Source organism: Setaria italica, chromosome V, assembly GCF_000263155.2.
Source record: "Setaria italica strain Yugu1 chromosome V, Setaria_italica_v2.0, whole genome shotgun sequence".
Lineage (NCBI taxonomy): Eukaryota > Viridiplantae > Streptophyta > Magnoliopsida > Poales > Poaceae > Setaria > Setaria italica.
The window spans coordinates 6281529-6295655 of record NC_028454.1 but is presented as its reverse complement, the minus strand read 5'-3'; the positions used below and the strand labels follow the sequence as shown (position 1 = coordinate 6295655).

At 39.9% G+C, this 14127-nt stretch overlaps 1 protein-coding gene across 5 annotated transcripts; it reads right to left on the bottom strand.

Annotated features, from left to right (window-relative positions):
• Nucleotides 1–6474: 6474 nt before the first annotated feature.
• Nucleotides 6475–9152, bottom strand: LOC101783784 (transcription factor bHLH162). Of its 5 annotated transcripts, none has more exons than XM_022826495.1 (4): nt 9041–9152; nt 8601–8837; nt 7814–8200; nt 6475–6701 (listed from the first exon to the last, which is right to left on the bottom strand). In XM_022826495.1, the coding sequence occupies exons 2-4, from the start codon at nt 8784–8786 to the stop codon at nt 6636–6638; spliced, it is 639 nt and encodes a 212-aa protein (XP_022682230.1). In that variant the 5' UTR covers nt 8787–8837; nt 9041–9152; the 3' UTR covers nt 6475–6635. The 5 variants fall into 5 exon arrangements, with proteins under 5 accessions (XP_022682230.1, XP_004967962.1, XP_022682229.1 ...); XM_004967905.3 differs by having other exon boundaries at nt 6477–6701; nt 7814–8215; XM_022826494.1 differs by having other exon boundaries at nt 6477–6701; nt 7814–8215; nt 8601–8856; nt 9041–9132.
• Nucleotides 9153–14127: the final 4975 nt, after the last annotated feature.

The following is a 14127-nucleotide window of genomic DNA, read 5'->3' as shown; positions in this document are numbered from 1 at the left end:
TATGTAATGAATCTTCGTAAATGGCCCCCGCTTAATCCTCCTAATTAGTATCTAAACATTTGATGTGACGGAAGCAACCGAACCAAACCAGGCCTTAATAGCATTTGCTACGGCAGGCTGTGGCACCTGGAAAGCCCGCCACAGGTTGTGGCGCGGGCCTGCATAGCGTGGCCAGACACACCCTACAACCATATTTTTTCAAAGCTGACCATGGGGATGTTTGAATACTAGGTGCTAAACTTTAGCAGTGTCACATCGGATGTTTGGATGCTAATTAGGAGGACTAAACATGAGCTAATTATAAAACTAATTGTAGAACCCCTGTGCTAATTCGCGAGACGAATCTATTAAGCCTAATTAATCCATCATTAGCAAATGGTTACTGTAGCACCACATTGTCAAATTATGGACTAATTAGGCTTAATAGATTCGTCTTGTGAATTAGACTCCATCTGTGCAATTAGTTTTATAATTAATCTATATTTAATACTCCTAATTAGCATCAAACATCCGAATTATTGTAGCTGTGCTCCATGGCACCATATCTGTAAGCGCCTGCTCGGTGCAACGGACAAGTAAACACATTTGTTTTATCTAGAAAATGCAATGCAAGCCACCGGGTCGACACGTGCATAAGGCGCAAACATACGTGGCGTATTAATTTATATATACGCTTTTGCTTGCTGTTGACACCTCCTTAACATCAGCTACCAAAATTGCGAGTTACGCAAACGGACACCTGGTCAGCCTACAAATGCAAGATACGGAGTATATCTTTTGTACTACTAGCATAATATTTATAAATTCAAATCAATTATGGTGAAAAAGACACATGGTATATGAAATGAAATGGGAGGCGCACAAGAGCCGCCGCGTGCAGGTGTTATGTTAGCCAGTATCGACAACTGACAAGTTAACAAGTGGAATACAGAAGTCAGACTACGACATAGCACTCGGATGGATTGCTCCGGCTACAAACTACTACTCCAAACAACATTATTACGACATAGTACGAAATTAGATGGGTAGTTTGGTCAATATATAGTCGAAAATTAAAACAAGTTAAACTAGGTTTGACATTAAATAAGTTAGATTACACTCTGTCCATTTCAAATTATAGGTTATTTTAATTTTTTTTAATTTGTTATGGAACTAAAGAAATTAAAATAACCTATAACTAAAGAAATTAAAATAATTTATAATTTGGAACGGAGAGAGTACGACGGTGGCATGGGCGACATGTCGTGCATGCTATTCCACAGGTATAGCGTGCATCGGTCATCGATCGACGTCAGTCGAGGCTCAAATCCGCGTCCTCCTGCGTTCACAGTTGCCTCTTTGTTTGAGCGAGAGATCTGATTATTTTTACACAGCCGGCGCCGTTGACAAGCTAGCAGGGACGGCCAGGTCAAAGCCTTTTAAACATACTCCGTGTATATATATGAAACAAGTTTAAATATTTAGCTCCGTGCGTCCCAGCGCAATTTAGATATTTGCATAGGTTCGTCTTGTATAGGTACGGAGCCATGAGTTCAGAGCTGAGCCCGACCCTCGGATTATCTTCAGTCCACTAGCAGCAGCACATGCTCTTATATATATATATATATATATATTCCCAACAACATCAATGGAACATGATAAAAGTGACGCATTCAGGCATCAGGCCAAGACCGATCGAGTTGAGGGTGCCTCTCTTCCCATGCACGTGACATAAATTAAATCTAAGCGGCTATTATTTTATCTGTATGTTTTGTCTGGCGATTCATACCTCCTTCAGTCCTTGGCATGGACACCTGGTCAGAGGGAAAAAAAAAAACCCCTCCTTGCACCAGAAAACCGTGGTGCAATGACACGGTGAAAACGACACAAACTATGTGAAAATCTTGCAGGTGCACGAGAGCAGCCGGATAGGTTTTACTTTACGGTACTGGGTTATATAATTGAGAACGGGTAAAGATGCATTATGTAGGTACTAATAATTCAATAAAATAAATAAGTGTAAAGATACGGCAGATAGCGATTGGTAGGGATTAGCCCATCCAGCCAGTACCAACAATGCTGGTGGGTTGTTTTTTTTTTGTGAAAAACAATGCTATGGATGAGGGCCGTCTATCTTCTCGGCCCAGGAACCATGCTGGCTGGTTGCTGCTGGGGAAAAAAAAAAAATGAAAATGCATAGGTGGGCCCAACAGCGATACATGTCGAGCACGTTTTACGTGCTACTCTTGTACTCTTGTAGCTCATACAGTTGCTGCTGGGGGACCAAAATGAAAATGCATAGGTGGGCCCAACAGCGATACCTGTTGAGCACGTTTTACGTGCTACTCTTGTACTCTTGTAGCTCATACAGTCTCAGAAGCAGAGAGGAACCGAGGAAGCTCAATCCTCTTGGTGCCCCAGAGATTAGAAAATAAGGTCTTGCTCACGAACTCTCTCTCGACCAGACATGAATTGAAGGAAGAAGATAGTAGCTTTAGGTAAAGGTTCAGATTTTTGTTAAACATATTTGTTTCTAATAAAGTCATCATAACTAACTAATAAAATCTTTTCTTTTTCTTTTTTTCAAAGAAGTGGGACGGGGCACACACTGAGACACACACGTACACTCGGACAATGCCGGTCAGAGTATAATTTAGTTAATTCGGGGACACACCCAAACACAATGATAATAGCTGATCCCTGATCAGATGGTCGCGAATTGAGCATTGCGCAGGTAGGTTAGGTTTCTTATGGTGGAATCTATCCACCAAGTTTGAGTTCTTAGGTATTTGATCATTTTTTAATTTATTTTAATAATTAATTTCAATATAGTAGACGATTTGACTTAGCCGTCTACCGTGATTCTGTCAATCTCAAAATCAATTAGCTTATTCTATTCTTAAATGCTGATAAGATGGCCCGACAACTAAATTCAGGCTAACCTAAATCAACTAATTCAATGAGAATCACGTCATCGTTAACGAGATGGTGCCTCTTTTCACAACTGGAGACATTTTTCATACATGAATACATACTCACTCCATCCCCAAATAAGTATTTTTTTAGCATTCAAATTTTGTCCCAAAAGAAGCAAAATTAGGCTATAGTGACACTCATCTAAATTAAAAAAACATTCAATCAGTAACAGATGAACGTATGGATATGTGTATGGAGCCAATCAATCGATACTATTTTTCTAATTCCTATGCATGCATATATATTCTGAATCTAGAGAACCAAACGGATTGCGTGGCTTTCGATCACAACTACATTAGTAATTAGTGGCAACATAGTTATTTTTATAACTACTAAGGACAGTCTCAATGGAGTTTCATATAAAAAATTTCATGGGTATTAAATTATATGTTATATCAATAATTTTGCAGATTTGGTAAGGTTATTATGAGAAAATATGATAGGGCAGTTTCATCCATGTGACATCAGGCCCTGTTTGGTAGGGCTTCACCTGATTCTGATTCTCTATGTGGGCTGAGAAGTGATTCTATGGCTGGAAGTGATTCTTTTTTATAGAATTTATGACTAAAGGATTTCTGTGTGAGAAGTGAATCAGGAGAAACTAGTTTTTCAGCTCAAGGCCCCTCAGTTCATTTTTGAGAAAATTACTTCACAAAATTAGCATGGAATCACTCCTACTTGGAAAACTGTTTGGTGGAGCTCCTCTTGAATTCAGGCTAGAAGTTGCTCTGTGAGCTCTGCCAAATGCAGCTCAAGTAGGCTTAGTTACCAACAAAGCAGCTTAGGTAACAACACATGAAACTGTGCACTCATACTGATCTAATATTTCTAAAATTTAATATTTATTTTGAGACAGAGGGAGTATTATTGGTGTTTCGCAACCGTTTACGTGGCTTTGAACAGCTCTAAGCCCCTAACCCGCGATGGCAAGACGCCGTGCCTGCTAGCTGCCCAAAGTTGACTAAAATAAACCGCACATGTGTTGAAAGGTACAGTACAAGGAGGGGAAGAGAAGCATCAAGTTAGTGACTCCGCGCAGCTACTGCCTACTGGCACATCATCATTTTTAGACCCCATTTTCTTCCACTGACTTATTTTTAGCACCTATCACATCGAATGTTTAGATACTAATTAGGAGTATTAAACGTAGACTATTTACAAAACCCATTACATAAGATGAATCTAAACGGCGAGACAAATCTATTAAGCCTAATTAGTCCATGATTTGACAATGTGTTGCTACAGTAAATATTTGCTAATGATGGATTAATTAGGCGTAATTAGGCTTAATAGATTCGTCTCGCCGTTTAGATTCGTCTTATGTAATGGGTTTTGCAAATAGTCTACGTTTAATACTCCTAATTAGTCTCTAAACATTCGATGTGACACGTGCTAAAAATAAGTCAGTGGAAGAAAACGCCCCCTTAATTTTCTCAGAAGTCGTCAGAACTAATTGGTCACGTCGTTGGACTTTAGGGGGTGTTTGATACGAGGTACTAAACTTTATGAAGATCATATCGGATGCTTGGACGCTAATTAGGAGGACTAAATATGAGCTAATTATAAAACTAACTGCAGAACCCCTATACTATACTAATTCGCGAGACGAATCTATTAAGCCTAATTAATCTATCATTAGCAAATGGTTACTGTAGCACGACATTGTCAAATCATGGACTGATTAGGCTTAATAGATTCTTCTCGCGAATTAGACTCCATCTGTGCAATTAGTTTTGTAATTAGACTATATTTAATACTCATAATTAGTATCTAAACATTCGATGTGACAGGATGTGACAGGTAGGAGGGTGTATCCAAACACCCCCTTAATCAATACTCCCTCCATCCTAAATTATAAGTCATTCTAAGAATCTTGGAGAGTCAAAGCATCTTAAGTTTGACCAAAATTATAGAGAAAATTATAAAGATTTATGACATCAAATAGGTATACTATGAAAATATAATTGATGAAGAATCTAATGATACTTAGATGACATCATAAATGTTATTATATTATTATATAAATTTGGTCAAACTTGAGATACTTTGACTCTCCAAGATTCTTGGAATGGCTTATAATTTGGGATGGATGAGTACTGTAGTAGGCATGCTAGAATTCCGAGAAACTTTACACTAATGCGTCACGCGTGTGAGCAAATTAAAATGAGACCGGGGGAGGGATTAGCGAGGAATGGATGAGGATTTGCATGCACGCAGCAGGTGATCACGAGGCTGTTGTGACTTGTGAGGACGTGCACACAGGACCGGATCGTGCGTGACAAGTGACGACGTGACGAGACACCAAACAAAAATTCAAAAGTTTAGGGGGTGTTTGGATACGAGGTGTTAAACTTTAACAGTGTCACATCGAATGTTCGGATGCTAATTAGGAGAACTAAATATGAGCTAATTGTAAAACTAATTGCAGAACCCTATGCTAATTCACGAGACGAATCTATTAAGCCTAATTAATCCATCATTAGCAAATGGTTACTGTAGCACCACATTGTCAAATCATGTACTAATTAGGCTTAATAGATTCGTCTCGCGAATTACACTCCATCTGTGCAATTAGTTTTGTAATTAACCTATGTTTAATACTCCTAATTAGCATTCAAACATCCGATGTGACGTGTGTTAAACTTTTAACACTGGTGAGCCAAACAGGCCCTATTAAAGCACGCGGTCGCTGTTAGGAGATCTGATCCTACAGGCCAGGTGGCGCGCCATGAATCATCTCGTTGGCTGAGTACTGTCACTGTCACTTTAGAGGCAAGCGAGAGTGCGCTGCCAGACTGTAAAAGCCAAGCTCTATCATTCATGATTCATTTGAAGGGTGAGCCATGCATATCGCTAGGCGCAAGTACCGTGCCTCGCCCGACCCTAATTTACTCAGCTGAAACGAAGTACTCAGCTAATAGCTCCTTGATCAGAGTATTATTGCACTGATGTCTGGTAACACATTTCAAGAATCCAGTTAAAATGGACAAAATATAGGTAAACTGTCGACGAAATTAAATTACATGCATGGGTGATGGAACCAAATATAAGAAAAAAATCTTCACAAAAAATATAAGAAATAATTATGGAAGCGTATGTAGGACACAAGTCGCAGATCTTTTCAGTTGGTCATGATTGAACCGACGGCTGCGTTTGTTTTTTCTCCTCTTTCTTTTAAAAAATCAAGTAAGTATTTCCTTTTCCTTTCACAATCGAAATATTCGTTTACTAGAAAACTGGAGCAAACAAGCTTGTAATTTTTTGTGGCTAAAACAAACAGCAAACTTTTGAAAATTGCCTGGTGAACTATTAGATAATATTTATTTTTGTACATCGTGTTGGGACATACTCCCTCCATTCCAAATTATAAGTCATTCCAAGAATCTTGGAGAGTCAAAGCATCTCAAGTTTGATCAAAATTATAGAGAAAATTATAAAGATTTATGACATCAAATAGGTATACTATAAAAATATAGTTGATGAAGAATCTAATGATACTTAGTTGACATCATAAATATTATTATGTTATCATATAAATTTGGTCAAACTTGAGATACTTTGACTCTCCAAGATTCTTGAAATGACTTACAATTTGGGATGGAGGAAGTAGATATGGAAAAATGTTCGGTAATAGATACAGAGCTCCGTTGGTTTTCTACTTTTGCAATATGTAATCCATATCATATCAATGCTCTTAGTCTTTCAGAAACTCTTGAAACCTCTATGCCGATTCTTGGGCTAAAGGCCTGCATGCAGTTACACAAAGGAAGGATGAAGTGAGTTATAAATGTATATCAGACGGCAGGCATGCATGCAAGCTTCTAGCCGCAGATATAGCACCACAGTTTTTACTTACTGCAAAAAGGAGAAAACATCCATCTTGCACACGCGTGATTATTTATCGACACTTCAGAAACCCTATTATCAAATATTATGTGCTTTTGTAAACTGCATTTATTTTGATTTACAGGTGGCTGGCAACTTTTGAATAATTTTAGTAAAGAAAAAAATTCTTTGGAAGAAAAAAAGGGATGCACAAATCAACAGAAAGAGAAAGTAATTAGTTAAATCATGGGTGCTCCCTATTTATCAAATCTTATGATGTGTTTCGCTAAAAAAATTTGAAGAGGCAGGAAATGGCAAGAACGGATGTGTGGATCAAAATTTTCGCAATGAGCTGATCAGAAAAGTAAAGCCTTCTGGAAGAATCGTGGTCACCTCTAAAATACTAAAATGCTAGGGAAAAGATGTCGTTAGTAATGACAAGAACAACGAATGGTGCACATATAATTGGCGGGTCTATCTCATGTGTTTTCCGATACCCCCTTTCCTAGAGGAAATACCCTCTGCAAAGGCTCAGGTTCATGTTAACTTTTTTAGGGCAATGTTTGCAACACCAATATTCTGCATGATCATTGTACTACAGCTCCTTCCATATTTCGTTTTATTAAAATAAACCTTTGAATAATTATTTTGTCAATACATTATTTACATATTATAGTATTATTAAGCACTAATGCGAATTTAGTATTGTTGAACCTTATAAAATATAGTAACTGTTGTCATACAACTATCCTGATGGAAGCAAAAAGACACATTAACTGAAGCGACGGAGTAGTTGCCTGAAAACTTTATGAATATACTAGTGGCGCCTTTAGGCTTTCCAACAGGCACCGGAACTGGAAGCGTCCACTACTAATTAACTGTTCCTGAAAAAGTTGATTACCTACTATACGTTGGAAGCTATAAACTAATCACAACGATGTGCATCTGCAAGAGTCGAGAGACCTCTGTCCTATCTGATATACCAAATTAAAGTATGCATAGATTGAATACCCATTAGAGAATTGTCGCGTACCCGGCAGTGGATGGTGTGGAAGACTTTGCGGTCGGCGACGGAGAGGTTAGCGTTGATGATCTCGGCGCCTTCTTCCTCCAGCACGGTGACCACCTCGTGCAGCTTGAATGACCGCTCCACGCCGCTGACGAGCACCACGTCCAGGCTCGACCCGTCGTCATGGCGGTGCAGAACCTCCACCACTGGCGCCTCCTCGGCGGCTTCCTCCGACCTCGCACCGCCACCGCCGCTCATCACCGTCGCCGCCGATGTTGAGGCGGCGCTACCTCCTCCTCCTCCTCTCATGGCAGCGGCCATGAGCTGTGCAGAGCTCCTCTTCTGCTGCAGGTCGTCTACCCTTTCCTTGAGCTTCTTGATGTACGCCGCTGCTTCATTCAAGCTACCCACCTGGGTCATAGCATCCTGTACTTATATTATACATGCACACAATTATTAGTTCTATCTATCTGAATTGATTTTTTTACCGACCAAAATCTCAACCTAATAGAAAGAAAAAACTAGTGCAACATGACATGCATGTATGTAAAACAAATTTGTCGGTTCCAAGAGCGAAGCATTGTTGTTGACTTGTTGATGACAGCAATATTCTCGAAGAAAATTACAAAAATGTCCGCTTAGAATCCAATAGCTTTCAACAATAATATTAGCGAGAGGGAGGACTGATGTGTAACAACAACAATTGTCGTAATAACCACCAACACTACTCGTTACACTTCAATATGAACGTAGTAAAACGCCGATGAATAGAAAAATTCAGCGTCAGAACAAAGTCACCACACACACTTACTCTGGGGAAGTGTTCTCTGGGGATGAGGGAGGCGAGCTTGACGCAGAGGCTCTTCATGTGCTGCCTCCTCCTCCTCTCGATCTCCTTCCTCGCCACCGCCGAAGCGCCGCTGCTGTTGCTCGTGCTGCTTCTTCTACCTGCCGTTGCAGTATCGCTGCTCCTGCTCTTCTTCGCGCCCATCTCCATAGATCCCTCCTTCCCAAACCCTCTCAATAATCTCAGTTTCTCCCTTTAAATCTGTGCCAGATCAGCACGACTGAGATGTATAAGAACTAAGGAGAGGCGAAAGTGGCCACCCGGCCGGTCTGAAAATTAAGGGCCAGCAAACTGAAGGGACATGCATGCAGAAGCAGGCTAGTTGTTCATCAGAATGGACCAGGGATATATATATATATATATATATATATATATATATAATTAACACATGAGTTGCGACATACATGTATGAACATATGGGATCGGAACACATGGACGTAGACGCAGCTCCCAGGAAAGTTGGAGAAGAAGGAAGAAGAACAAGTGGCCGAGCTAAGCTAGCTCAACTAACGGTGGAGCCAGATATATAGCCGGCGTACAGCGAGCTACTGCCATAGAGTAAAGGAGATGTATGTGTGTGCTGTGGGCTCCATGCACGCTTCAGCCTTGGGTATGCATATTAAAAGAGTTATGCATGTGCGGCTCGCAATGCTGCATGTGTGTACACAGATTGGGAACGTTCACCAGCCGCAAGCAAGCTGACAAGCTAGACCTAGCTAATGCTCCCATCAATATACGTAAGGTGCGTATGTTTTAGGCGAAAACTTTCAAAACTCGTTTTCCTTCGGTCGGGAAAACATGACACTAGTTACCGACCGTATTATGATGAAGGTGTCACTAGTAATTTGTTAGTCTGGATTTGCCACGTACTATACCCGTGGGCATCCAATACTTTTCGAATGTCATTATCTTCATTTATCTTTTTACATCATGTAATAAACCAATAATAGAGTAAATCTTGAACACTTTATGTCTATGGATAGATGTGGACCATAAGCCCCATGCATGCTACTTTACATTTTCACTATTTTTTTATATTCTCAGTCCATCCACCCATTATTTCACATATTTTTCTACTTTTTCTTTGAAACATAGCACAGATGCGGACACTCACAAACATGCATGCACACTCACTCCTATAAATACATGCACACAATCCTACCTCTATGAGCACACCTGATCGAGAGATTGGCCCGGTAAACTTGAGATTGATAAAGTCACCACTGGTGCAACACTGTCGACAAGCATGTCATCTACTATGAAAGAGTAGTGCCGTTTAAATCTTGGAATAAATCCTGAAAAATACTAACACCCATGTCGAGTTGAGGACTCAAACCTGGGTAGGCAAGTTTCACCATAAAGAACCATACCTTTCTACTCTTATTATCATGTATTCATAAACTACAAAATTGATTTTTGCAGGTGAGTAGTAACCTGTTTATATAGCTGTTTAGCCACCCCCTATGATTGAACTCAAGTAGAAATCGTCAAGTTGTTCATGCGCAAAAACAAATACCTCCCATGGAAAAAGGTTACCACCATAAGTGATCCCTTGAGTGGACCGCGCGTTATAGGCGCAAAAAAAAAGATACCTAAGGCTAATCCCAATGAAAATTTCATAGAGGTTTCATGCACATTAAATACGGTGACACATCAGCATATGTGATGATATGGTATGGTAATTATGAAGTGAGCGAGGGAAAGAGTTTTATTAGGATGAAACTGTGTATGCACTATTTTCAAGACTATGAAACTTGTTGAAACTTGCATTAGGGGTTATAGAGTTTCATTTCGTCTGACCATATCCAATCACATGCCTTACAATTAAATGGTATGGGCAGCCTATGAAATCGTAAAATGAAACTCTCCATTGAGGGGTATTGTTTCATTCATCAACTCAAACGTGTTTTGATGAAACTCACCACTGGAAAATAGCCTAACACCCGTTGAGCTGTCCATGCGCACAAAGACACAACTCATGCATTTTTTTCCGTGCGAAATACACATTTCCAAATTGCGGGTCCTTCTTACCATCCTAGAGGTGGTTCACATCGGGCAATAGCATAAGCTTTTCTTTCCAACCTTGTGAAAAATGATGTCTAGATTTGGTTCACATTTGGCAAGGAGCTGCCTCTGAAAATAGCTCCATTTCCTCTCAAATTTTTTTTTTGTAGAGCTCTCTAATTAAGTTGAGTTTGACAGTGAAATACCGTTCTAGTAAAATTTATAAAAATGTTTACAAGCCGTTTTATTGAATATGGAATGCACACCCTTGTGTGGCATATATATCACCCTAGATGTATCAGTGGTGTAGGTTAAATCTTCACTAGTCCTACAAAAAATTACAAATACTATTTTATAAATTGAAGTAGAGATAGGAAAGGACATGATATATCCCTGTGTAACACGCTCGGCGCTCGGCTTGCGTAGCGCCGGTGACGCAAGCCAGTGTGACGTACAAATGCCGGCCGGTCGGCGCCCATTTATTGCAGCAAAGATAAAGCAAAAGTTCTTGCCTGTGCGATCGCGCGTCAGGCTCATAATCCGTAATGGATCTGCCTTGGTCGCTCGGTCAGTCCCTTCTCGTCGGGTCGCAGTCGACACCTCACGCACCAGACAGACTCGCAGCAAGTTAGCTAGCTGCCAGTCACCAAGCGCCACCGAACTTTTATTTACCTAGGTTTGGATCCTGAAGCTAAAGTTTAGTCCGTGTCACATCGGATATTCGGATGCTAATTAGGAGGACTAAACATGAGCTAATTACAAAACTAATTGCAGAACCCCTAGGCTAAATCGCGAGACGAATCTATTAAGCCTAATTAATCTATCATTAGCGAATGTTTACTGTAGCACCATATTGTCAAATCATGGACTAATTAGGCTTAATGGATTCATCTCGCGATTTAGCCTAGGGGTTGTGAAATTGGTTTTGTAATTAGCCTATGTTTAATACTTCTAATTAGTGTCCAAATTTCGATGTGACAGGGGCTAAAGTTTAGCTCGGGGATCCAAACACCCCCTTAGACGACGACGGAACGAAGGCGGCATGGTGCCGGAAGAAAATATCTCGAGGTGTAGATAGAAAATTTTTTAGCTGGTTACCGCTCTCCTCTTATATTAGCTTTCTCCGGAGGCCGGCCACATCAACCGAAACCAGTAAAGCGACAGAATAAGCACGCGAGGGACGGATAGATAGATACCAGTATAGATACAAATATAGATAAATAAATATATATATGTTGTCTGGTTTCATGTATATCCGACTCGACTTGTGAGACTCAGGTCAAATTAAACTCCTAGTGCGTGCTCGCATGGTACTAGATTCGCCCTGAATGTCTCAAGTTTCGAATTTCAAAAATGAAATTTCTCAAAAACCATAAAGAAAGAACTTGAGTGCGGTTGCATGAAAGTTGCTTTGGAAAACCCCAGCAGCTACTAGCTCCTACACCATGTGAAGCTGGAGAGTAGTGAGGACCTAGCTAACTAGCAGACATCCAGACATGACAAAAGGAATAAATTAAATGTTTTCTGCAGTGGATCTCGATCGACTTGGCTCGTGACTTCGATGCATGCACGCATTCTTTTTATGGCCATGTCTCCTCTAACCAGGTATGGATCACACATTGCACTTGAAGCAGCCTGAGGCTTCAGGGTCTCGCAAGCAGACGTTATCCAGTAAGGACCATGCAGTGTGTGTCTGTGTGAGTAGCTATATTGTGTGGTCCAGTCCAGCAGGCCACAAGGCATGCACATTTGCCTTTCCGCGTATGCCAGTGCTAGCAGACAATGTTCGTGGCTTATCCTTACGGGTTGTGTTCTTGGGACCAACACGAACAGTGCATGGACGTGCATGCAGTACCCGAGAGCAATAATGTTGCACTCCTAGCTACTCCTTCCATCCCAAATTATAAATCGTTTTAGGTTCTCTAGGTTCTACATTTAACTGTGCATCTAGATGTAATATATATGTTGGTGAATAGGAAAATTTATGAATTAAAAAGTTAAAATGACTTATAATTTGGAACAGAGGAAGTATATTACAACCGCGTTCACAGAAATATAATGGGCGAGGGTGACGTGATACGCCATAAGAGAGTGGCAATATTTTCCCAGCAGTTTTTATTTTGAAATGGCCGACAATGTCTAGTCTTGTTATCTACCGTAATTTTTAGTAACAGTCTGTTGGAAATGACATTGGCAATTTGTCGACATTATCCCTCCATTCTCTTTTTTCATTCTCTTTTGATAGGTATATCTCCAAAATTCAGATTTTTACAAATGATAGTTCTATTTGCCAACAATGTGGGCCGCGGTAATAAATGGGAGTCATTGCATCAACCATTGAAGGATTAATGAAAAAATTATTTGCATCAATTAGATGATAAGTAGAGTTATTTTTCTTAATCATTGTATCAAGGTGAAATATCCCTATCAAAAGCCGAACACTAGAGAACTGTGAGTCACTTATAAAATAAGTGCTGGAAAAGATTGGAATTGTTGTCGTATTCACGACAACACAATTGCGGATTCAAAATCCACACAGGTCTCCTTGAATTAAACTTTGTTGCACAGGTGCACTGTGGGTTAAATCGTACGGAGTAAGTTCGTAACGGGATGTAGTACGTGTACCGAAATAGTCTCATGCAAATAATATTCAATTCATAGAGGATTTATGACCCACGTACACTTTTGCGTTACCGTTCTTTCTACAACTACTTCTTTCTGTCCTTTTCTTATCGTTCTTGCACATTGACGCGGTGCTTAATGCATGCATTAATCACTGTTGCATAAATATTATCACTGCTGCTTCGTAACTCCTCATCACCATCGTTATTGGCAACTTCTATCGTTATTACTGCCGGTTCCGAATCATGACCTCAAGGCTCGTGCCTTCTCATCATCTCAGCTACGCAACAACTTTGATTTATAGCAGACGATTAATTTTTTAATATAACATGTACAAATTTTATTTTGCATACTGACACTCTAAATTATCTTAAAATAGAAACTTTGTTAACTACAAAGTTGCAGATCTCGTTGAGTACAATAACTTTAAGGTTGATCTTATTTCCATCTGAGGTCGTCTGATAGGTCAGAGGACTTGTATCAAATAAAAAAGTTATCGGCTATAAAGTTTTAGATCTCGTCAAGTTCTATAATTTTAATATAATATTTGTGCATCTGAGTTCATATGTAAAATTATATTTTTTTTCTACAATTGGATAGATTTTCACCGCTGGGTCTAGCCATGACATGACAGTGAAAATAGCACTTACTTTCACTGCGTGGCTGGACCCAGCAGTAAAACCCACCTATCTCCGCCGGTTTGGTTTATCATTCCTTGTTATTATAACAAATCGTGCCAATTTCAAAGCAACGTGTCAGTGAACCTGGGTACATTTCATTTTGCAGACCACAAAGGCAGGCTGCATGTATTTAAAATAGACCCATGCCTCAGCGAACCTGGGTATGTTTCATCTCGCCGACCAGA